General features: G+C 42.0%; 1 protein-coding gene across 14 annotated transcripts in view; it reads left to right on the forward strand.

Annotated features, from left to right (window-relative positions):
- Nucleotides 1–26722, forward strand: part of Dlg2 (discs large MAGUK scaffold protein 2) — a 1686730-nt gene that overhangs the window by 1618626 nt on the left and 41382 nt on the right. For all 14 annotated transcript variants that reach the window (XM_026784310.1, XM_026784311.1, XM_026784312.1 and 11 more), the window contains one exon: nt 4578–4653. In XM_026784310.1, coding sequence (XP_026640111.1) covers nt 4578–4653 — 76 coding nt within the window. The remainder of the gene's footprint in view (nt 1–4577; nt 4654–26722) is intronic.

Below are 26722 nucleotides of genomic sequence, written 5' to 3' on the forward strand. Positions count from 1 at the left end.
CCACACATATGGACATTGCTAGAATGACCCCATACCCACACATATGGGCATTGCTAGAATGACCCCATACCCACACATATGGGCATTGCCAACTGGACTCTGTGGGTGAGAGGGTGAGGGGACAGAGAACAGACATCAAACTGGAAGAAGAACGAGGATCCAGGAGGAAGACGGATGGAAAATCCACTCCTCACCTTGTTTCCACTTCTTCACATCCCCACCGCTTCTCCCTCCCAGTTGTATGTAGGCTCTGTTTGATCCACTGAGTTCCTGGAGTCCTGAAACAGTGATTCTTAATACTACTTCATTGATGTGTTTGTGCATCTTCATGTAAGAAAACAGTCCAGGATGACATGTGTTCCCGGTTGCTCAGATTCAGTTACCAAAGCTGTCTGAGGAGCTGTCATGTTCGGTTGGTCCCAGGGATAGGAGCTGAGTGGAGGGACGAATTCTGTCAGAAATAGATTACAGCTGATTTCCAAGAAAGCATTCTTCTCATTGAAATCACCCAGCGACGCTCTAGACTACGCAGGACGACATGAAAAGGTCTCAGACTTTAGATGGGAGGATGGAGCCAGGATAAATGGTCCAAAGCTTCCCAACCGCAGGCTCGTGTGATGCTAACCATCATGTCGCCAGTCATTCGTTCAATTAGCGTGCATCATTTCCCCCAAGATACAGCCCTCTCCCAAACAATTTCCCACTTGCCGCTGACCATCCTTGAATTAGTTTTTTTTCAATCTTTTGAAAGAAGCAACCTTTCAATTAAAGGAAACCATGTCACCAGCCATATAACAGCTGCCCTGAGGAAGTGCTTTGTTCAAGTGCGACCACGTTCATGTGGGCTCACACTCTTTTGCTCACAGATATCCTACATTGCAGTTATGTTTGTTTATTTATTTGGTTTTTCAAGACAGGGTTTTTCTGTTTCAGCTCTGGCTGAAACTCACTTTGTAGCCTAGCAGGCCTCGAAGTCAGCAAGCTCGGGCTACTGCTGCTTCTGAATGCTGGGATTAAAGGTGTCTGCCACCACTGCCTGGCTGCAGATCTATTTTATACAAAATAAAAATATATTTGTATTTATTTGATTATAAATTTATATTATGAATATTTTCTTAGGATTGTAATTATGTCAGAAATGTTTTATGTATTATAAAGCTAGTTCTGTCTCACTGTATAAAAGTAATTTTAGAAAAACATAAGAAGAAAAGTAAAAAAAATCACATCTTTGTTGATTCACGTGTTCTAAGTGCCCAGCTCCATGTGAAGTCATGAACCATAGAATAGGTTATAGACAAATAAAATAGGTAGTGCTGGGAACAACTTTCATGTGTGGCATACTCTCAAAGGAAGACTTATTTTCTAGGTGTCAGATCTTGAGCATTGTGTGCCAAAAGAGAAAGAAGGCTGTGTTCTTGAAAGCCCCGACTCTCGGCCTTAGTTCTTGTTTCACGGGGAAAATGAACCACTGTATTGGGATACAGGAAGAACTCAGAGTATGGGGGGAAGGTAGGGAGGATCTGGGAGGACTTTGGAGAGGGGAAACCATAATCAGAATACATTATGTGAAAAATCATTTCCAATTTAAAAATATTAGGAAACCACAGAGATTGATAGGTAAGTGTGTGTGTGCACTTATGTGTGTCTGGCTATATTGTTTGTAAACAGATTTAAGTGATGACCCCACTAAAACTGGTCTAATTGAGGTCACTGAAGGACAGTGAAAGGGTGACCTCAGAAATCTGTTAGGAAGTGTGGACTGCTCTGCCCAAGTAATCCTTAGGTTGGATACTGCATTGAACCCCATGTCCCACATGCCTGTGGCCTCTGTGGGTCTGTGCAGAACTGACCGCCATTCTCTGATCAAATCACCGCGCATGCTCCACGTGCTGCAGTCATGACAATGGGAGGAAGCAGTGGTTCCCATCATCAGCCAAATTCATGCAAAGGAGTCGGAATAAGATTAAGGGCTCTAACAAGGGTTTTAGGAAAATCTGAAGAGGTGAAAAGAATGACCATTTGAGCTTAAACTTAACAGGGAGACAGACTAGCTCCAAGAAGGCTTCTTCCTAATGGACTACTTCTTTTTTCTTTTTTAATGAATCCTGAATTCACCAGCATTTATTTTCCCTGCACTTTTTTTTTTATTTTATTTATATTTCTAAAAGATTTCTGTCCCTTTCCCGCTACTTCTACCTAGCAGTTTTTCCCAAGCCCTTCTGGCTCTCCTGCCAACCGTTATGTGTTGGGTGGATGGGAGGAGAGATTCTCAGCACTGGTTTCCCCCCAGGGAATATGTTGCTTTAATGTCTGATGTTAGATGTGAAAGGTTTTGTCCAGCCCTTTCCACCCAAATATTCCACTCTGCCACTGGAATAAATGTGTTGTGAGTCTTCGTTCTGTAGCTATGGAAACCCAGCTCCTGGGTGATTCAGTGGGAAACACAAAAGAGCTCTCGGTTAGGAAGTCGCCTGCTGCTAATTACAGAGCTATGAATAGCTTAGACTTCATCAGCCATTAAGTTTCTATAGATTTGGGATTAGTTTTCTCTCACTTGCTCTTTTATTTCCCAAGAAAGATAAAAAAAATGGAATTAAAGCCAGCCAGATTTAAACAAAACCATGTCACAGCAGCCTACCGGATAGTATTTTTGTACCATGGTCTTCTACTGGAGACCTGCTGTAATATTCTACTGAGGGTTACATGCACCTGGACCAGAGAACTACACAAACTTTCAAATCAATAGAAAGTGTTTAAAGAAGGGAATCAAGATGTAACTTCCAGAGATAAAATTCAATGATGTTATAGGGAGCAGGCAATAAAAACAACACTTTACTGCAGAGACTTGGAAAAGTCAAGGAAACACATAGATTCCTCTTTGTCAACTTTAGCTTAAAACAAGAGCTAATCAAATTTTATTTTCCTGGGATTTCTTAAGCCCTGACTCTCATATCCGAATTATCCTTCCCCATCCTTCATTGATATTGCCTGGGTATGGAAAGAGCTTGTGAGCGTACCCCAATCTTCTTTGTCCTGCCCTTCCAAAATTCTTTTCCATTGCACTAGGATCCTTTTCCTAAGATACTAGCTTGAAGGGCTAGAGAGATAACTCAATGGTAAAGAGTGTTAGCTATTTTGCAGAGGACCAGAATCCAGGGTCCAGTACCCATGTCCATGGGACCCAATACCCTTCAAGTCCTGCGTACGCATGAGCCTAACTACATGCACACACATACGTGTCTACATAAGTAAAAATAAATCTTTAAAGCCCTAGTTTGATTATACCACCTTCCTCATTCATGCCTTGTTACTACTGCCCAAGTCCTTGAGTAGCTCAGAGGGAGAGGAGGAGGAGGAGTTTGCATTCGCTTGTGGATGCTCATTTGTGTATGGATGCATGCATAAACCCATGAGCCTCATTTCGTAGGTTCCTCCCCTTTTTTAAGACAGGCCTCTCTTTGGCCTGGGATCCACAAAGCAGTCTGAACTTACTAGCCAGTCTGCCCTAAAATCCGCCCATCCCTGTCTCTTCTAAGATGATAAACTCTTGCCCCGCCCCAATGCCCAGCTTTTTACATGGCTTCAAACTTGGGTCCTTGTCAAAAACAAGGACTTTATCAACTGAGTTATCTCCCCAGCCATATGTTTTCTTTAAGACATTTTGTGATTTCATGTAGGTCAGTCAGGCTAGCCTTAAACTCATATCTGATTTTGACCTTGAATTCATCATCCTGTCGTCTCTACCATCTAAGTGGTAGGTTTCATATGTGTACCAGTACGCCCGGCTCCCAACATCCTAGGAAACTCCACATCTTCACCCAGCCTCCACTCATCCCGCGTGGACCCCGTGGCACTGTCCTTCCGGTGCCCAGCTTGGTAGGGACTGGAATGCATGCTCACCTTTTCTTTCTCACCCCTCTAGCTTCAGATGAACTGTGGTCCCCTTCCAGTACCGCAGCAGGACTCACCACCCCTCTCTCCCCACAGTGATGCTGTTAGGAGTGTCTGAGAGCGTATCACGATGGGTGTACATTACAGCCTTGTTGTAAATGTTTCCTTCCTTTATTCCTACATCCTTGGTTAATAACATGGCAAATGCTCCTTTAGTGGCAGGTAAGATAATGATGCTGCCAAAATGATGGAAGGACATTAGACTCCTTGAAGGAACATTCTAGGGTACATGTAACATATTGGTTGCCAAGCGAAGCTAGCAGTGTAACACTGCTCTTTAATAGGCGAGCAGGAGGGAGGAGGAGAGGCTTGTTTGTTTCCGCTCTAGGCCATTAGTTTTCCTGGGCTGTGATTTCCTGAAATAGATTCTTGTTGATCCACAAGCATTTCCATAATTTTATGTTACTTCCAAATATTAGGACTTGTCAGTGCATGTAAAACAAAAATTTCTAGGGACATATTAGAAGTTTAGACAATTTTTACCAAGTGTTTTATTTTTTAAATCCTTCCCAAGGAAACGAAACATTCTCATCCATGTTTTATTTGAGTTGTAGGGACAAGAAGAAGAAGAGCACTTTACTTAATATGGAACTTACTGTTTTGTTTTGTTTTGTTTTTCTCATTAGAGTGGAAAGAAAGGAGCGTGCCCGGTTGAAGACAGTGAAGTTCAATGCAAAACCTGGCGTGATTGACTCGAAAGGGGTAGGTACAAAATGATGGAAGCATTAAGTTCTCTCAGTTACCATAGATTCAGTGACAATTAACATTCAGGCTTTTAATAGCAAAGAAATAATAGTGTCACTAGACAAAAGAACACCGTCCTAAATGTATCGCTAAAGGAATGTCATTTCTGATAAAGTGGGTTTGTTATAAAGATGTTAACTCCTGGGACAAAGCCAGTGATGATGAAAGTGATGTGTTGACTGTACTGAAGATGGTAAAACATAGTCTAGGTGTTTTCCTTAAATGTTCTGAAAGGTCACATTTCATAGGCAGTATCTACTCATCTGATAACGTATCTAGTTTGACACCCATTATACACAAAAGACTGTAGTCAAAGAAATACAGACATGGGTCAGTTAAGTGAATATGTAGATTGTTGTGACAGACATGGGAGAGAATTAACAACAAAATCCTACCAAGATTAACACTCGTGTACATCTCCTCTTAGCCCCGGCTTTGCTGGCAAAGAATTAATTCAGCTATCATATGACTTTCCCACTTAAATTTAGAGTTGGGCAGCTGTCACCTCCATCGGTTTGGGAAATTTCATCACTCCATCAAGAAAATCCTGTCGATTAGCATAATCATTTCCCATTCCTCGGCCTTCCTTCCCCACCCGACCACAGTTAGTAACCTACTTTGTCTTTATAGATTTGCCTGTAAATACCTCATATAAATGGAATGTGCCCTTTTGTGACTGCTGATTTCACACCGCAATATTTTTTAAGTTGTGTTTATACTGTTTCATGAATAAATAAAAAAGTGCTTCATTTCTTTTATTGCCATATAAAATTCTATTGTATGGCCATACCACATTTAGCATGTCCATTCATCAAATGACAGACATTTGCGGTATTCCCAGTCTTTAGCTACTGGGGGTAATACTAGCAGGACAATTTGTATTAAGATTTTGATGTGTATATTTTTACTTTCATTGATTATAATGGTGCAGCAAAATTGCTGACTCCTTCAGCAATATGATGGCTGTGGTGCACGTGTTAGGAACTGCCAGGTGGTTACACAGTGGCCACAGATTTCACATTTCTATCAACAGTGTATTCTTCTGCAATTTCTTCACGCGCTGAACAATGCTTCTTATGTGTTTTTTACAATAATGTCTATCTTGGTTAGCATGAAGCCGTGTGTTATTGTGGTTTTGATTTGTATTTCCCTAATCAGTGGAGCTGGCGAATTTCTTTTTCTGGCCTTAGTATATCTTATTCTGTACTTGGCATATCTTTTCTAAGAGCTGTCTACTCAAATTAGGTATATTTTTAAATTGGCATTTCCCTGCTGCTATTTTAACTGGGTTATAGAGTCTCTAAATATACTTTGGGGTTGTGGTAAAACCTTTCTCTTCACTTATTCATGTTTATGTTTGTGAACATGTGTGTGTGTGTAGGAACGTGTGTATGGCATGGTGCACATGTGAGTGACTGGCTAGTTAAAGGCAGAAATCTTCTTATATTGTTCCTTCACCTTTGAGATAGCACCTTTCAATCAAACCTGGAACTCACCAATCCCACTAGTCTTGCTGTCACGTGATCCAGAGATCCCCTCTCTGCCTTCTGCGGCTGGAATTATAGACAACTTAGCTGGGCTCTGAACCTCTCAGCTCCAGTCTTGTTTTGGTGGCAAGCACTTTAACCACTGACCCGTCTCCCTCCCCCTGTACTCTGCCTTTAAATGATTTTTCAGACAGACGTTTTTCTAACTTTTTTCCTCTTTAGAGTTCTGTTCTCTTCTTATCCTCTTGACAGTATTCTTTAATGTAACCATGATTTTTATTTTGATTAATTCTAATCTTTTTCTTTTGTTACTTTTTGATGCAATGTCTAAGAAACATTACAGAATCCAAGGTCACAAAGGTTTATATCAAACTTTCTTTAAGAAGGTTACAGGTGCAATTCTTATGTTAGGATATTAACCAATTTTGAGTTCATTTGTTCACAGAGAGGTACTGAGTTCCAACTGTATTCCTTTGCATCTAAATCATTTACTTAATTTCATTTAAGATCATTCATGGCAAATGTATAGAGCTCTATTATTTCATGTAGATCTTATATCCTATAACCTCTATAAACCCCTGTCATGGTTTTGATAGTTTTACTAAATTTCTCAGAATTTCTTATATAGAAGATATGCCATATGAGAAAAGAGAGTTCTTTTTTGCCCTTCAATGTGGATGACTTTTACTTGCTCCTCTTACTTAATTCCCATGGCCAGAACCTCTACCACAATGATAGACGTATCCAAGGAGAGAAGGGCAAAGGCACCTCTCTCCATCTTACTCTGGCATGACACTGGCTGTAACGTCACTGTCTTTTAAAAATATAGTTCTCGAAGAGGCCGTACCGGGGTCTGGTGCCCTGTTATAAAATAACGCCTTCCACCTTTGGACATCCCATTCCTCTTCTCTCCATGTTCTTTGCTTTACTTTTCTCCCCTAACAGTTGTGGCTTGTGGGTGGATGGGAGGGAAAAAACACCACAAGTTCTGGTCAGTAGTATCATTATGAAAATAGATAGATCATTTGCTAAGACTTTTGTTACCCAACCCCCTGGATTGCCCTTTGTATATTAAATAGATGTATCATTGAGAAGTCAAGTCAATGACACAGTATTTTAATTTCCCAAAAAAATATTTAAGTGAAATAGGAACTCATCTGTGTACATATGATGTTATTCTTAAAACTGAGAATCTGGGACATCACGGAATTGACTCCTTTAAATACTACTTCAACACAAAATAGTAGAAAAAATTTTAATGATTTCTTTATTTTTTTACTGTATGTGTATTTTGTCCATGTGTATACCTGTGTGATTCAGAGTCTCTGAAACTGGAGTTAACAGAGAGTTGTGAGCTGCCATGTGGGTGCTGGGAATTGAACTCAGATCCTCCAGAAGAGCAGCCAGTACTCTTAATGGCTGCGCCATCTCTCCATGCCTCAAGACAATAGAAATTTTTATTACTTCCTGGTATGAACTTAATAATACATGCCGTACTTATTCCATGCCTACAGATGGTACGTGCTGAAGAATTTGAATTGAATACCTAACTGTGTCCGATGCACAGGTGAGCTAGTGCAGTATACAAAGTGTAATATGGACCCCTCTTCCCAGAAGTTACACCAGTGACAGGCCAGAACACCTGGACTATCTTTCCATCTCAGGAGCTATTCTATTGCTGTCAAGAGATGCCATGATCAAGGCAACTATTATAAAAGAAAGTACTTCATGTGGGCTTGCTTACATTTTCAGAAGGCCAGTCCATTGTCATCGTGGTGGGAAACAGACAGGAATGGTGTGGAGTAATAACTGAGACCTATATCCTGCCTGGTTCATAGATAGCCAGCAGGAGAGAGAGAGAGAGAGAGAGAGAGAGAGAGAGAGAGAGAGAGAGAGAGAGAGAGCGCGCACTGGGCCTAGAATGTGTTTTTGAAACCTCAAAGCTCACCCTGTGATATACTCCTCCAACAAGGACACCCCTCCTAACCCTTCCAAACAGTTCATCAACAAGGACTTAGCATGCAAATAACATGAGCCTATAGGGGCCATCCTCGTTCAGACCACCACACCCTTTTAACTGTATTTGTTAAACACTATGTGCTAATAAATAAAATGTAAACTCTAGGACTCAAATGGGCTATTTAAGGAGGAGAAGGATAACGTGGGAAGCAAATCCTAGATCTGAAGGTCAGGAAAGCAATTATCTATATTCTAGCTTTAATTTGCCGAGTCACCAAAGCCTTGAACCTTATAGCCAAAATAGGACTCTGTCAGGGATGGCAAGTTCCAATTTGTTCATAGGTAGTAGCAGTTTTTATCTGCAGTTTCATGTTGAGAAGGGTTCCAAAGGCATATATAAACTCAGCAGAATCAAAAGTACTATCGATTAGTCATGTCAAGCGCAACCTTGGGAATGGTCCTCTATTGGCAATCTCTAAATTCAATGATCTTTAAAGTAGCTTTCATCAGTAATTGTCCATGAATTCTGCTTAGAAATTTATTAGACATAAAAGCATTTTTTTTTCTCAAATCTCCATGAGAACAATAAATGTGGAAACTTCTTAAACATAAACACAGAAAGCAGGAAGGAGGGGGGAGAGCTCCCAGCTATGCCAGAGTCCAGAGAGTAGGGACAGACAGTGTCCTGGGCAACTCCAGTAGGATAGCCTTAGAACAAGTCAGTGTCAGTGGGGCAGCCTATGACGAGCCTGACTGGTCTCCGCAAGCTGTGAGTCTCTATAGGGCTAACAGGCCTGGGAGTGAGCAGCGAATTCGTCATAAAAGAATTTGAACTTTAATTAGCCTGTCGCTACTCAAGTCACTTTTACAAGAGCTGGCTATTGATTAAAATGACATTGAGCGCTACAAAGCCTGAGGTAGTGTGTAAGTCGCCTTGTGAAGCAACCAATAAATTAAAAGGGCAAGATCTTTCAGCGAGTTTCCAAAGACAATTAGAGTCAAGGAAATAACATGGCAGGAATATAATATCACAGGGATCGCCCATGACTTAGCGAATTGTCGTTCTCCTCTTTAAAAATCAATAGACTTGGTCTTCGCAAGACTGCCTAATTTGTCTAAGATAACACAATTAGTATGGGTACGTACAAGAATCAGGTTTAAATTCAGGTCATTTCAACAGCCTGTCTTTTCCATTGCTGTGTTATTTGTTTCTGGTAAACGTCTTAATTTCCCTACTATGGCTGTGATTAGACACCCAGACCAAAGCAACTATAGGGAGGAAAGACTTATTCAGAGTCACAGTTTCTGCCATGGTCTGATGGCAGGAGCTTGAGGTGGCTGGTCACGTTAAACCTGCTTTCAGGAGACTGCATCAAGATGAAGATCAGGGTTTGATCCCAGAATCCATGTAAAAAGCTGGGCACTACAGCACGTGGTTGTAATCCCAGCACTTGCAAGGCAGAGGCAAGTAGATTCCTAGTCCTCAACCAGTCTGGCCTCCAAGGCAGACTGCAGGCCAGAGTGAGTGCCAGCGTGCAATATGTCATAACTGGTCTGACACCATTTTACATAAAGACAAAAAGGGATTTCTTTCTCAAAAATCGATGGTGGTTAACTGAAGTGGGAAATCCTGCCTTGTATGGGTTGGGTGGCACCCTTCCCTAGGCTGGAAATCCTAGAGTGTTGTGTCATATTTTACTCGTTTGACTTTTTGAAGGGCCCACCACCCAGCTCCTGATTAAATCACACACGGAGGCTTATTCTTGGTTCTGAAAACATGGCCTTAGCTTGACTTGTTTCTTGTCAGCTTTTCGTAAACCATTCCAACTTCCTTTTGCTTCTGGACTTTTTCCTTTCTTATTCTGTACTTACTCCCTGGCTGGGTTGGGTGTCTAGGGGTCTGGCCCCTGATGTCCCCGCCCCCTCTGATCTCTTGTTGCTCCTTCGTCTCTTTCAAGATTTCTCCTCCTATTTACACTTTCTGCCTGCCGGCCTCACCTATCCTTTCTCCTGCCTCGCTATTGGCCGTTCAGCTCTTTATTAGACCATCAGGTGTTTTAGACAGGGAAAGAATCACAGCTTCACAGAGTTAAAAAAAAAAATGCAGTATAAACAAGCACACCTTAAAATAATATTTCCCAACAAAGCGTATGAAAAAGGGAAAGTGAGCTGACTTCTGGCTGCCACATTTGAACACAACTGCACATGAACATGAACATACATATACATAACACACATAGTAAGTTGTAAATCTCCAGTTTCTATACATTTTTAAACACAATTCCAAGGGAAATCGTTTACTTCTGTGTAGACTTAAAGTGAGGTTTAGAAAAGTAAATCGAACTCACACCTGACTGATTCCGAAGCGCATTATCTGTTTTCTACAGCATGTAGTAATATCTCTTTCCTCTTGAGACATGTCACACATATGCAGGGGAAAAAAATGAAGCAAAATGAGTTCAGATTAGCTTTGTCAAAAACTAACTCAAGCAGAAACATAAATCTAGAGAGAGGGAAGCTGCTTTTCCTCTTTGATATACGTATTTCTGAAGAGAGCTATGGGCCGCCTACTTCTGCTACGGTAGCCTGGAAGCTAGAAATGGGGACACAGGTATTGGCTAACATGTCCCGTCAGTCACCAGATACAGAGACAGTGTGGGACAATACAGAGAAGTAAGTCTACACCCTCACCACTGACCCGGAGAAGTCAGTGTTCTAGGGGAGAGGCTCAGGCCCTACAGGAAGGAAGTCACAGAACCATCACCAGGAGAACCAGAGAGCAGAGGACAAAGGAAAAGGAAATTCTGGTTTACAAACCCAGAGGATTTGAATTCAAACCCAGAGGATTTGAATTGCCAGCCTTAAAGGGATTGGTGAAATTTATGGGATGTGGGAGGCAAGCAGGAGCAGGCCACCGGCCAGGCAAGAAATAAAACACAGTTGCCACACTGCAAGGGACATTTATTAAGGGGAATAAAAGGTCTCAGAAGTGGAGAGATAGTTCTGATGTCTTAAATCACCCAGGAAGCTTGTACTTTATCCTGTAGAAAATGAAGAATCGTGGGTGTTGTGGCCAAAGCCGACCTCATAGTATTTTTTCTGAGCTTGTGCCAAGTATATCTGTATTACAGTCTTGATTATACTTGATTGTGCTCTAAAGTGTTCTAGGCAAAGATCTAAACCTGTGCGTAGTGATGCCTCAGCACTGAACATGTCTACGTGACTCATGCTGACTCTTTGGTGCACCGTGCTTACATAATGGGAAAGGAACATCCACAGAGGGCTTAAGAGGCATTTACCTGTCAACTGTGAGGGCAGGAGAGAGATGGATGGCAGAAGGAGTTGGAGAAAGCTGCAATATTCTGGGTACAGAACTCTGAAAATCTGAACCAAAAGCAATAGAAAAGGAAATTTGGAAATAACTTCTAAAATCTAATCAGAGAGGGTTATCATTTGCAGATGTCTGCTCTGTGCTTCCTAATAATAGTTTGTAAGAGCAGATGCTGAGTGAGGGAAAAGGAGTGGGCAGAATGATACCACATAGGACCCGGTGACAGCAGTGTCCTTGAATCAAACTGGAGTCAGCATTGAGAAACTGTGTTGATTCTTGGAACTTCTCGTGTACCCCAAGATTGCTGGTACCAGAACAAGCATTGTACCAGCTATCAAAAAAACAATTTGATGGTTCTCTTAGCAAAATGGGAATTATATTGGTTTTTGTCACGGGTTTTAAATAACATTTTGAGAGGTGAGTTATGACTGTGTCTCCCCCACAAAAATAGATCCACATGGAGTCAATCTATAGATAGAGGAACCAGGTATAAGAAGCTCAAATGTCACTAAGATGGACTAGATATCCAGGTTGGGGGAGGAGTGAAAGGAAAGTCACAGGTCATACCACCTCATGGGTAAGCAGGAAGGAAGGCAAGCTTTTTCCTAGAAGTTAAAAAAATTTAGAAAAGCCTTTCTTTGGTTGTTCATCATTGCTTTCCCATCTGTGCCCTCTAGAAGCTTCCTAACTGGTTTTCCTGGCTCTGGTTTCTCTCCTAATTCTTTCTCCACATGCAATATAGATTAACCAGACTTACAGCATTTTACAGAAGCGCAAAGAAGGTCTCCAGCATCACTGGTCCAGTCTGAGTGATGTTGCTAGTTCACTCTCTTGTAGAACACAATAATCACATTTTTTCTAACCCTCAACTCCTCTGTCCACTGAGACCTTCCCAGGTAGCACAGAGATAACTATCTGATAAGGGAGTGATAATGGCTTCTCTAGGTGGCTCTCAGAGTGTTGTGTGACATTATTCCTGAGAAGATGTGCACAAATATTACTCACCGGATAGGAAAACAAAAACAGACCACAGTAAAGGATAGCACCAAAGCCCAACTTCAACAAGTTCAGCCAATGAGTTTTATTGGGGCGACTTAAAGGAGTATGGGTAAGGGTGAGAGAAAAAGGAGCAGAAATGGGCTCAAAGCCAGCTACATCGCTAATAACACACCTTAGCATAAATGGCAGATTATGGAAAACTGGAACTCATGCCCAGCCTGAGGACAGATCAACAGGTTGGGGAGCGTCTCCTCTGGTAGCTCAGTGGAATAGAATTAAGTCGTGTTCCTAATGTATTTTTCTGTATATGCATTGTTCTGTAGATCTTGAGTTTTTAAAAAATTTTACTATTGAAATAGCAAATTAATCTAAAACATTATATTCTAAATGTGATAAAAACATTTAATTGAAAAGTTCTATCCACTGCACACATGCATAGAAACACACGTATACATGCAGTGCATACTTTATAACATAGAAACACACGTATACATGCAGTGCATACTTTATAACATAGTCCAGTTGTGTGGCTCTCTTCTGTTCTCAACCTTAATTACATTTCCACCCTTTTTGCAATTATGTATGTTGACACTTGAATGCATTTGGTCGACTTCATCTTGAAGTAAAACAAAAATTGTGAAAAAGAATCTTAAATGCTTCAAATTTGATGGTACTTCCATTGGCTTGATTACACTGGAGTTTTTATTCATGTTGGCTTAAGTTGGCTAAATTAAAACATCCTAGAGCCATTTGTTAACTGCGCTATATTCCTTTCTCATATTATTAGTTCTCAGCAAATTTTTAAGCTTTTCAGTGTAACAGATATGTCTTGGAGGTACACTAAAAGCCAGGTCGTGATTCCAGGAATGGAAGCACACAATCCTGAAACATTCTGTGCACAAGTAATAAATGGAATCCGGTAAGCACTGGGTGAGAGGTGAGCACGGGCCACTGTGTGAATTCAGCCCAGCAATACTAACCTCTTCTGGAGCTCTGAAGAAAGAATGGTCAGGGTGAGCACTGGGAGGACAGGAAGATGTACGAAGGAGCAAAAGAATGGTAGAGGCGGAAACGAGAGTGTCTAAGAGAGGACACGGCCCTGTGCGTCTACAAAAGCCACAGATTCTTAATGCTGTTTCAGCACAAAGACTGGAGTGTCAAAAAGGAGATGTTAGGAACCACATCACCATCACGGAGGGCTTTACTCTTGAAGGCCAGAGAAAGCCTGTGGAGAGTTTTGGTAGAATGAAGACGTAACATATCTGTATCAAAATGAGGAAAAAAGAAGCAAAAGGAGATAACCTTATAGAGACCAGGAGTCCATTCCCAGTGCCTGACCTAGGGCCGCAGAAAGGCTATGATAAAAATAACCATAAAGTATCTACTCATTGGTGAGGGGCAGTAAAGTAGCAAGCAGTGCCCCCAGAATTAGCTAAGGCTTTTATTAAGAAGGAGATGCCTAGACTCAAGTCTATAGAATCACATTCTCTGGGGATGCTGGGTCAATGCTGGGCTATGTAACTACTGGTAGGAAACAATAGAAAACTCTTGTCTAAAGTTAGTGTGCTAGAAAACCACTGCATTCTAGTTGGTGTGCCCATTATGCTGAACATCTGTTAGCTGCCTTTTTAAATAGAGTATTTGTTTTCTTTTTCACCGCAGAAGATCAGGCACACGGCCATGCTCATAAGAAAGATCTTTACTACTGAATTCTACTCCTTGCCCTTCTACTAATTGTTTGTTTGTTTGGTACTTAACAGCAATTCTGTGAGTTAAACACAGTTAATGTGCCAACTTCACAGATGAGAAAGCTGAACTTTCGGAAGAAGACAGAAGTCACCAAGCTCATAATGCCAGCAGGGAGCATAGCAAGGCCCCACACAATAACATGGTTCTTATGAGAGAAAATAATTGCGTTCTTAAGTGTGGACTCATTCTAGATGTTATTAGCTCATTCTACCCAATCAATTAGTGATGCCAAAACTAACATGATATAAATAGAAGTGTAGTTTGTGGTTATATGAATAGCAAGTGTCGTTTCAGCAGCTGAGAGCATGAGCCTTTGTTAAATTTTCTTTCTGCTACTAATTCACAATATGAAGTATTATTCAGAAAACTCAGCTCAAATCCAATTCTACTTTAGGTGGTTATTCATGTGTAAATTCTGATTCACTGTGGGACTTTCTTTAACGTGACTTGTGGCAGAGGGCCTGGAGTCATCCTCTGGGCCTTGAGGGTTTCCCTCTGCCAAAGCTTTAAGCATCTGAGAGCTGAGACACTGGTGTGTGTGTGTGTGTGAGAGAGAGAGAGAGAGAGAGAGAGAGAGAGAGAGAGAGAGAGAGAGAGTCTAGTCTTACAGCTCCCTCGTCACGGTAATTAGAGTGACCACAAGAAAAAATAGCACAGATCGCCCTTGTATTGTATTTTAATTTATTTGTTGTGTAGTGTGCATGCTATGGACATACTCGTAGCTGTCAGAGGACAGCGTTAGGGGTCATGCCTCTCCTTCCACCATGTGGACAGGTAGCTGAGATCAAATTCATATCTTCCATTTTGGCAGCAGGCATCTCGACACTCTGCCCCATGCCACAAGCCTACGTCCTGCCTGCTTTGTTGTTCGTTGTGTTGGTTTTGTTTTTAAACTGTGCCTGTTTTATGTTGGTAGAAAGTAGTTTATTGTTTTTAACTACAGATTGTGTAATATCTGAAAAGTGTTTCAAGGATAGCTTCCTCCAGTATTTCCCTAAAAGGGTGGAGGGGATATCTATTGACCATGGTCAGGGAAATCTTTTATTGGGCTATTCTAGTATACCAATAATTACTGAATGAAGTAATGTAGCGGCTAGGGACCTAGTTCAGTTAATAAGAGCATCTACTCTGAACAAGGACCTTTGAATCCCCAGCACCCACAGAAAAAGCCAAGTGTGCCTATAATCCCCAGGATTTTAGAAGGAATACAGTTGGATACCAGGACCTCACTGGCCAGCCAGTCTACTCCACAATGCAAACTCGTGGTTCAATGGGACTCCATATCTCAAGGTGATAATTCAGAAAGCAATAGAGGAGCACACCCAATGTTCTGCTCTAGCCTCCACCTGGGCAAATAGACATGTCCAATATACTCCTGTGTGTGCACCATACACACAGTTAGCCAGTCAACTCATGTAAGAATAAAGAATGGTGTTTGGGAGAAAAGTCAGGTACACCAGACAGGTACGGTACATATATGTTTTACTAGCATAAAACATATTTCATCCACCACCTATGAATGGAGACCTGACCAATTTATTGTTGCCTTTAGAGGGGTGTTCTCTTGATCTGTATGGAATTACCTTTCACTAAGTAACTTTTGAAGTTTCTCTCTATACAAAATACTGCTCTGGTCATTGACAGTGATGACCTCTGCCATCTAAGAACTTCCCTGAAAGGACATGGATGCCACTGTGGTACAAGGTGAAAAGTGTACCCTCAGACATGAGAATCTTAATGGGGAGGGCCTCTGGGGGAGAGCAATTGAGGAAGTGTTCCAAAGAAGTAACCGTTTAGCTGAGTTGATGAGAACTGAGCAAGATTTCAACAGCTGTAGAGTCAGTGTGTTTTCACATCTGGCAAATAGCAGAAGCAAAGGAATGGGACAGGAGGTTCTCCAGTAACCAGTAAGGGTTCATCTGCCTGCAATACACACAGGAGGCCTGAGGCCCAGTGCTAGAAGGCATTGACTGTTCCCTTATGGAGCCTGAGAAGTTTTCCCTAAGCCTTAGGGGCTAGTACATCCACATTATTCAGACAGAAGAACTACTGATACTCTGTGTAAACAGAGATTGCCTTCTGATGTGGGTCAAGGCTGGGTACCAGGAATGAACAGAGGAACAAGACACCTGCAGAACAGCACTGAAATAGCTCAAGCAAAATGCAACAGCAGCCAGGTCATAGCAACTGAGGGAAGGCCATGGATGGCAAAGATGTTGAGCAGCCTGTGAAAAATATCATCTATGAACATGGTGAAGGTAAAGAAAAGGATAAGAAGTGAGCCATGCCAGAGTAACTATGCCCGCCAGGATAACAAGGAAGAGAGAATGACTTGGCAGGACCCACACTAGAAATTAAAGTCGTGTGTTGAAGGCCAGACCTCAGACTTATGCCTTATTGTAGTGCCAACCAAAGTCACTGGTGGGCTTAGGGTTTGATTGCTGTAAAGAGACATCTTAAAAAGAGAAACATTTCATTGGGGCTGGCTTACAGTTCAGAGGTCCATTGTCGTCATGACAGGAAGCATGGTGGCGTGTAGGCAGACGGTGATGGAGAGGGAGCCAAGAGTTCTACATTGGATCAGCAGCCAACACAGAGAGAAAGGGCCTGGCTTGAGCATTTGAAACCTCAAAGTCCAGTTTCAGTTTGACTTTGAAACCTCCAGTGACAGTTTTCCTCCAACAGGGCCACACCTCCTAATAGTGCCACTCCCTATGAGCCTATGGAGGCCATTTTCATTCAGACCACCGTGCTGCTGTTAGGTAATGCTAGGAACTGTTATCACCTCATAACATGATACTAACCACTGAATGCCAACCCAACACAAACCTTTTACAAAATGAACTTTAAGACATTGAAACCAGTGTTTGACTAGCAACACGGTTGTGATAAATCTATTTTTTCCTCCAGGGCTAAGAAATTCATCCTGGATACTAAAAAAATCAACCCTGCAAAAAAAAAAAAAAATGTTCGTTACCCATTTCATAAACGAGAAGGCAGGTTTGGAGGAATGAATGGCCTAGCTACAGTCATGTAGCCAGGTGCTGCTCTTTAGAGGCCTATGAATATTTATTTTGATTATCATGTTATTTACATACAGTAGCTTTTAAAGCCCAGTGCTATTCTAGATCAGACTACTTTGCATCTGGTCTTGGCAAACATCAAATGATCTGGGGAAAGGTTAGGTTTCCTTTGCAGCCGCCACTCTCAACATGTAACCAGCTGCTCTTGGGCAGTCAGCAAGCCTAGTCCTGGGGCCCCAGCTGTCCCATCAGTCAGGTGATCTGAGACATTCCCATTACTTGTGCCTAAAATGCAATGTGTAAAAAATAAATTTGCTTTTTTTGAAGGTGAGCTCTACTAACCTACAGAGCCATAACATAAAGTCAAATCAAGACTGTCTTGTACAACTTACTCTTAACTTCCTAGCTATGGGCTTACTGATCATAATTCTATAAGCCCCACAGAGCTGTCAAGAGCTAAGACACCAAACTCATAAGCGCATCTTGTGATTGATTTTCTTCTGTGTTCTTGAAATTCCCCCATGGAGAGAAAAGTAGAAATAACTATGTTTCTGTTCAACCAGGGCAATTAGTGTACACAGGGAGCCAATAGGGAAGCTATGGGGAGCAGCCCCTTTGTGAGCTATGAGAATTAAATTTTCCACCATTGACAGAGTTAGGAACTTAGGATGGCAGTCAATGGTTACTGTCCAGCTCATCACAAGCCTGGTCAGTGTAAGCCACAGCCCTCGGGAGGGAAAAGAAGCAAGAGGGGGCCACCTGCCTTTGTAAAGATTTTTTTCTCCTATTCTTTGAACTGATCATTGAGCTTTTGGGGGCAGGGGTAGAAAAGGTTTTTCTTGGAAGGAAGGTTCTCTAAGATGAACTATTCCCCTCTGTAACTGGCTTGTTCTCAGTTCCCACCAAGAATTAACACTAATGATTGCGGGGCATTAGCTCAATGTGTGTACAAACCCAGTCCCTCTTCATTCGTTGATTGCCTCCCTACTGGCCAGCCTGCGGTAACGAGAGTAAGCTCAGTTGTGCTTAGAAAAACATACAGAGCTATGGTTGCTACTCACTAAGATAATTTCTTTGCCAAAAGAAAAGTGCTCCCCCCAGTGACCCCCAAATCTAAGCAAACTATTTTCCTCTTCTCAGTACTAGAAACAAGGTCCACATTTGACAAAGAATTCCAACCTGATCAGTATTCCTGAAATGTAATAAGAATACAACTGATATTTATCAAAGATGACTTATAAGGCAAGCATTTTGGTAAGAATAAGGATTTTTCTCCTTAAATTCTCACAACCATCAGTAAAGATTCAGTCTCTAGAGAAAACCATCTTTCTGGATGGCCCCTCTCCCTGCAGTATTAACTGTGTCTTGTGATATCAGCCAAACACATGTAAATTTCAGTATAAATACCAAAGCGCTTAGAGCTCTTATCTATAAATTTAAAGTCAGTTCATATATTAGATGTATGCAGCATTTGAATGCCATGACAAAATTCAAAATCATTTGTGACTTGTGATATTTAGAAGACTAGGTTTTCTTCATGTATCTTTGTTGGGGTTGCTGTGTCTATGGCTGGGATTGGACCTGGGGTTGGTAGGGAAGGCCTGGTTCTGTCACACATGCTTCTCTACGGTGACTGTATACACAACAGAAGGCATACTCACCACGTATCTTGGCCCCTGCAAGGGTCACTGCTGGGTCTTCTGGTCCCTTACAAAGCTCATAGGACAGAGCCTGGCAGACTGCTGTCACGGGGAGGAATTTAGAGACTCATCAGACTTCAGGCTCATCTGTGGCTGCTTGCCCTGCGTGTGATTCAGTCCCTAAAGTCACCTTTGATGTTCTGGTTTCTCTGTGCAATGCTCCGCTGTGCTCTCTAAACTCCACCAGCAAGTGTCTGCGGAGAACAGCACTTCGGTGCAGCCCCGCCCACACTGACCTTCCTCTTTTAAATCTTCAGAGGGTGGGGAACCCAGAAATAAGCTCTCACCCTCTTACCTTTAATCTCATCCCTGTTCCTTAGAGCCTTGTGTCACGTCACAGTAAGCAGCCAGTGTGCCCAGACTTTCAGCAGATTGTGCAGCTCTTCTTTCAGCTGCACAACTCTTCTCCAAGGCTTAAACGCCAAATACTCCAAGATACAATAAAAGGATAGTTTCTGAACTGGGTGTGTGCGGTTCTGTAGAAAAACAGAGAGAGACCCTTACCTATTACTTCTCTTCAACAGAAGCAAGTGTGTACCGTGCCGTTTGTAACTGATGGCATCTTAGGACTCTCCCGCCATTCTTCTGGGCTCTACCTCCCCCCCATTCCTCCTTCACTGGGATGGGGGAAGGATGGAGAAAAGGGTACCTTTGCACACCATCATTAGAAGGCCGTTCTTTCTGACATAGGTCTAGCCTGTTCTCTATGTGACAGTCCCCAGTTATTCCCTGAGTCTCACCTAAAACATGCTGAGTTTTTCTCACCCTCCATTTGCACCCTTACTATCTCTGTATCTTCATCTGAGCAATTACTTCATCACTTTGTGTTCTCAGTATCTACTGTAGCAATCTTCGTGTGTATTAATGAACAAAGTAATAGGTTTAGTTGTGACATGTCTATAAATGCATGTGTGCTCCAATCATATGCGCCCCCTGCAATGACATTGCCCTCGTCTTCCTCCACCTCCTTCCTTCTACATCCCTAAAAGTCTCCTTTTTAATGCCTATGTCCTTAATTTGTTCTAACTTCAACATAGGCCAGAAAACTGCTCCAACCATTCAGCGATAGTTAACTTAGTGAAGGGTGAGTTGTTACACTCTTTCTTTCCCTTCAGTTTCTAGTTTCGCTATGCAGTCCTTTCAGTGGGAAGCCTGTCTATGGGATCTGGCAAGTCAATGGAACAGTAATCGCTCATTGAGTGTGCATCATGTCAGAGCCCTGCATGTATGACTACATTTCCGGTTCCATCCACTGTCCTTTATGGAATACAATTTCTTTCTTTGTTATTGCTCACTAAAACTCCATAGGACATACGCACCACATTTTCGTCATTCGTTCAAGTGAAGCTGTTTCTCGGAGTATGTGAAGTCTTCATTCCTTGATCTGAGACTTGAGAATAAGAAGAGAACTGTTGTGTTGTGTATTAGTACTGTCGCCCAGGCGTGTGCGCTCAGTACTTTGTGAACGTTTCCCCGCAGGTGGGTTGCAATTGATGTGTGACTACCGTGTCCAAACAAGGTACAGAACTCTCTTTCCAAGCGGAAAGTGCACTGAGCAAAATTATAGTGTGTTTGTGGTCTCTGGCTTTTAAAGTGACATTTGAACTCACCCAATATCTGGTACAGAAGTAAGAATAAGCATGTCTGGCTTTGAGGCAAGCATAAACAGGACTGGTATGCGTTCTCAGAAGGTGGTCTAGCGCTGCCAAGGGTGTTTGATTCTCTTCACTTGTATACACATGTTTTCCTTGCTTTTTTCCCCCTACAGTCGAAAAATGATAGGAAACTCCAAATCATTCTTTTTGTCTTCTACTCTTTGAAGTTGATCAACCAATTTTGATTTTTCTGTCTTTAAGAAAAGCATGGAGTGCTGAGAAGCCCTTACCCACTCACATGATCCCCTCTGTGGATATGACCCGCCCGGCCTGACAGGGATGAGAAAATGCATAGATGATATGCCTAAAAGGAAATGTTCAGATGGAAGACACGGTGTGAACTTGATCAAAGAGCCTAAGGCAGAAACCAACGCCATGTGTTCTCCTCCCACCAAACTGAATTCTTAGTGGCAGTCCCAATCTCTGCGACTCTGTCTGTCTCCTGCCAGAGCTGGCGAAGAGCCAGAGGTCTCAGCTGCAGGATGAATCCGCCTCTTCTGTAAATTCCCCTCCCTTTCGCTCAAGCAGAAAACAAGAATTATTCAAATGAGGTTATCCAGCCGGGCCCTGCATTGTTACAAAAGGCACCTTAATTATTGTGCTAGGCTTACTGGCTTACCTCCAGTCACTCCCGGGTCACCAGTGCTGCAGAGTGGCCGCCCGTGCTCTGATCTGGAGGTAAAATCAAAGGGTGGGACATGAAGAACAACTGTCACCTCCTGAAACAGAGGTATCATCCCATCCAGACAGTGAAGCAGAGTGCCTTCCTCCCCGACTGCAGGAAGGAGGGAGAGGAAGCAGAAGCAGGAGAAAGGGGGAGCGATGGATTTTTAATGCTATAAAAGAGGTCATCTCGCTAATTTTCTGTAGACACGAAGGAAGCAAAAGCTGGGAAGAGGAAGTGACTTTCATAAGCTTTTCTAGTCTGGACGGTGACAGCCCAGACTAGGGCTCGACATCTTTCCTTGAAGCAGCCACAGCATCTATTACCCATGGACACCGCACACAGACACCTAAGAAAGAACTTGCTTATTTCCCCTTAAGTATTTAATTTGCTGATTCTCAGATTCCAGATCGTAGGGATCAGAGAACTCCCTCAAGTGCCAAGGCATTTGGAGAATACTGAGTCATTTGACTCAGAACATGGTTTCTGAATTTGAGAATGGTAAATTCTGGTACCTTCTCTGGCCAGTGGGACGCTGACAGCCAGTGCAGGCTTAGCCTTTTAGACACTGACAAGCAGCTTTAGTTATAACAAATGACAGTAGAGTACAGAAGACAAATGAAAATAATTTAACAGAGAAATCAAAAATTAGTATGGCTAAAAGCACTTGCTGCTCTTCCAGAGGACCTACGTAGGGTTCCCAGCACCCACTATACTGCCTATCTCACAGTGACTTATAACTTTGGCTCCAGGGGCTTCTACACCTCTTCTGGCCTGTGTGGGCATATACCCATATACAGGTAAACACACACACACAACTTAAAATTAAAGAAATCCTTTAAAGTACAATAAACAGGGCTGGAGAGATGGCTCAGTGGTTAAGAGCATTGCCTGCTCTTCCAAAGGTCCTGAGTTCAATTCCCAGCAACCACATGGTGGCTCACAACCATCTGTAAAGAGGTCTGGCGCCCTCTTCTGGCCTGCAGGCAAACACACAGACAGAATATTATATACATAATAAATAAATAAATAAATACTCTTAGAACAAAAAAAAAGTACAATAAACAGCAGTGTGACCAACATCTGCCATGAGCCCTGTTTTTAAATCTAACATGGGAATTTAAGAAAGAAGACCAATGTTCCTTGTTTCCCATTGTTGAGACTATCTCGAAAAAGAACACAATAAGGAACAGAAAGTTTTGAGTTTTTGCTTCATTTCTTTTTGCTTTCAAATCCTATGAGTTGTTGGACCCATCATATTATTGGGAAATAGGATAATAAAATGTGGAATCACCATAGAATTGTAAAGCAACCAATTGGAGTCACAGAAGTTGGCAATTTCCTCTGGGAAGTGATCTACAAATTTCCTAAGCAAATGACACATCATCAGGATACTTCCCTAGTTTTATTATTAGTTCCAATTATGAATATTTAAATGAAGACCAAACTAGTAAGGACTCAGGGGAAGGCTTATCACATTTTTAAGAATAATGAATTGTAAGTGTATTAATAACTTATTATAAATTGATTTATAAACCAAATTAGTAAATGACCACATCCTGATAACTGTACAAAAATCCCATCAGCTCTGGCAAACTGGAGAAAATTCAGTTATATTTCTCCCCAAAATTATAGCTACAACCCCTGTAACCACATCGGGTGTGAAGTCCTAAGGCAGAGTGCCTGTCGGGAACTTAGCTGTGATAGACAGCCCGGTGTGCAAGCCCTGGCTGTGGTGTCTCTTCCCAAGTCTAAGGCCGCATCCACCTCCCGTTCTCACACACATTCAATTGAGCTTGCCAGAGCAAGCTGTCTGTAATGATGGCATCCTCTCTCTCACCGCCAGAAAAAAAAAAGTGGGGGGAAGGGGGGAAGGAAGGGATGGAGGGAGAGAAGAGAGGGGAAGGGAAACAGAGGAAGAAAAAAAAGAAGAGAAAGAGAAAATCAGAATTCAGCATGGCTGGAGAGATGGGTGAGCTGTTAAGAGTTCTTGCTGCTCTTGAAGAGCACATGGGTTTCCAGAACCCATGACAGGCAGGCAAGTCACGACTCCAACTCCAGGAGATCTGATCCCCTCTTCTGCCTCCTCAGGCACCTGCACTTACACATTCACACACGCACGCGTGCGCACACACCTCATCTAAATTATATATATATATATATAAATATTATATGATACACATATACATAAGATACATATATTACTAAATGAATTTATGCCACTTAGGCTGGCAATGCTTCCTACAATAAACATAAACCATCTAACAAGAAACCCTAGTACCAGGCATGAGAAATCATTTTTCAAGTTGTTAGTGAAGGGAATCCAAGATACTCCTAATAAATATTGTTGCTGCTCTTGGTTGTCTCTCTGAGGCTTAAGATCCAATGCAGTTTGGACACAGGACTCAGAGGATTTTAGCTGGTTCTGACATGAAAGCGTCCTCCTTGAAGTCTTGCTTTGATAGTACTAAAAGGTGCTATACAAGGTCCTTAGGGAGGAAAGAAGCCATTAACCCTACCTACCTATGACACCTATGAACCACAACAATGGCCAACATGACAAGATATCTCTATCTTGCACAATAGGGATACTCATATATTGATGTAACCAATGGCTATCTAATTAGACTTAAGTCCCACTCAATAGGAGGAAAATTATTCTTACTACTAGAAAGCTGGATAAATACTCATAGCTAGTGAGGTTATGGATTTTAGAGGAGAATCTGTTACCACCACTTTATTAATTAGCACCAATTATAACTGCATTCTAACCACTTGCCTTTAGAGCCACAGGTAAGTGCATCTCTTGCTCTCCTTTAAAAAGCTTCTCTTTGCATTAGGCAGGGACCATTACAGAAAATCACAACTGTCCAAACACAACTGATGGAGGGATATTTGGTAACCAATGGATACTTCTACAATACAACTCCTGCAGCTAAGGCTCAGTGAAAATCACAAAAAAAAAAATGGAACAGAAACGTTGTAACAGTCAGAGAAACAGGATGTATGCTGTGAGGTTGTCTCCCAGAAATGACAGAAAGGTATCACTCATGATACCTCAACAATATGATTGCCTAAACAAGGCCTGTGTTTTGGAATCAGGTGCCTAGAGAAAAAAGCTACTGCTGTTCAAGAACACAGTAAAGGAACCATTTTTAAGAAAGGGGGAGCACAGGATGGAAGGAGTGTAGAGGGAGCTGCGGGAAGGCCTGTTTTTCGTCCGGCCCTGCTCCCACATGGTTAGCTTTACACCCAAAATAAGAACACACAAACTGTATTCATATAAACACTGCTTGGGCCATTAGCTCCAGCCTCCTACTGGCCAACTCTCACATCCTTATCAACCCACCTCCATTAATGTATGTAGCACCACGAGGTGGTGACCCACCAGGAAGATTCTAGCGTACGTCCATCTTGGGTTGGAGTGTCATCATCAGTGTCTTCCCTGGAGAGGAGAGGCATGGCGTCTGCCTCACTTCCTCTTCCTCCCAGCATTCTGTTCTGTTTACTTCACCCACCTATGTTCTAACCTATCAGGCCAAGCAGTTTCTTTATTAATTAACCAATGAAAGCAACAGATTGATATATGACACTCCCACATCAAAGGAGCACATTTTCAGAGTACAGATCAGTATGGCTTTCATGCATCTGTGGGACAGATCTAGAGTAGAAATGCCAGAAGACCACCGGTGCTGTGGATCTGGACCTTAGAAACATCTTAGCTAAGGAAGGGGATTTGAGAGTGTTCACAATATTACATGCAGTTAAAAGTGGGTGTGTCCATTCCCCTTGCATCCCTGTGACACAATATCTTTTTTTTTTTTTTTTTTTGCTTTTCAAGACTGGGTTTCTCTGTAGTTTTTTGGTTCCTGTCCTGGAACTAGCTCTTGTAGACCAGGCTGACCTCGAACTCACAGAGATCCTCCTGCCTCTGCCTCCGAGTGCTGGGATTAAAGGCGTGCGCCACCACCGCCCGGTGTGACACAATATCTTATGTGTCAATTTAAGAAAGCAATAGTTTATCTTGGATTCTGCTTTCAGAGGGTTACAGTCCATCCTAGAATGGAGACTTATCATCTCTGGTCACAGCAGCAGGTAGGGTGCTCACACAACAGTTGACCAGGAAGCAGAGAGATCAAACTTGAACTAGAGGTAGGTACAGCCTTCAAAGACCCACCCCTGGTGACTTACATACACCAGCCAGGCTCTGCTTCTTAAAATGTCCCACATTGTTCACAATAATCTCACAGTCTAAAGACAAAGTGTTCAAATTATGGGTCTATGAGGTACATTTTAGATTCAAACAACAGCATGTAGGATAAAGAGATAACACAGAGGATCAGAAAATAATTAAGGTTGAGATCTGAAAACACATCTCCATATATCCTCAATGGTCAGAGAAGACCTGGGCAGAATAATATATACTACTTTTCTTGCTATTGTTCTATGTTTGAATACTAAACTTTCAGTGGGCAGCTTTGTTCTTGGTCTAATTAATAAAATACTGATACCCCTCTCTCTCTGTAGTCTCAACCCTGACCAGGCTACCATATATTCTTTGGTCTTCACAGTCTAAATCATATTTTACCACAACAATGAATGGTTCTCCTTACTCTCTTTTGGTCTTGTGAATTCAGGGCATCCCACTTTGAAGCATCAATAGTGTTTATCTGGAGCTTCATCTCTTGAGACCTGAATAAACCCCTGTCGGTATCATGTCCTGTCTGAGCACATCTACACACATCTGAGCACACGAGGGAGGGTCAGGCTCAAAGAGAATCCAAAAACATGGCAGATATGCAGACAATTTTAGTAATACTCTTTCCCAGGGTCTGAGACTCCTGCTACGCATCACTGGTTTCTCTTTATGAGAAAGGATCACAGCCCACATATCTCATGTGCTCCAGGATAACTGTGAATGCCCCAACAAAAAACCATCCACATAATTAAAACGTGAGAGTTTTCTTTTATAGCTATTTTGTAATTCAACTGTGCATGTTTCAAACTTGAGCTCCGTAGATCACAGCATATTGACAGGATGCTAAAAGTCTGCACAATCCTACGTGAGTTTCTCACCTGATATCCTCTTTTAAATACATGGAGATATAAAATATTAATTAGATACTGTGCACTTCCAGATCTACTCACAGAGACTCATCTAGCGTACTTTTTCTGCAAGCTGACAAAGATTCTTTTCTAACATCAAGATAGAAGACTTTATTAAAGACACATTTTAATATTTAAAAATTCAAGCCTTTTTGGAAAGTGGTTTGACTAATCAAATCTGAAGGCATCAAACTGTCAACCTTATAGAATCCATATTGATCACCTCCACATGTGATCCCATGGGAATAAATGTAGATTTAAAACAAGAAGCTGAGTATGGGTTGCATGGAAGAAATCCTACTAAACTGTGTACTGTAAAGAGGATGAGGGCACATCTAGCGGTCACCCTAGAGG

Source organism: Microtus ochrogaster, chromosome 22, assembly GCF_000317375.1.
Source record: "Microtus ochrogaster isolate Prairie Vole_2 chromosome 22, MicOch1.0, whole genome shotgun sequence".
NCBI lineage: Eukaryota > Metazoa > Chordata > Mammalia > Rodentia > Cricetidae > Microtus > Microtus ochrogaster.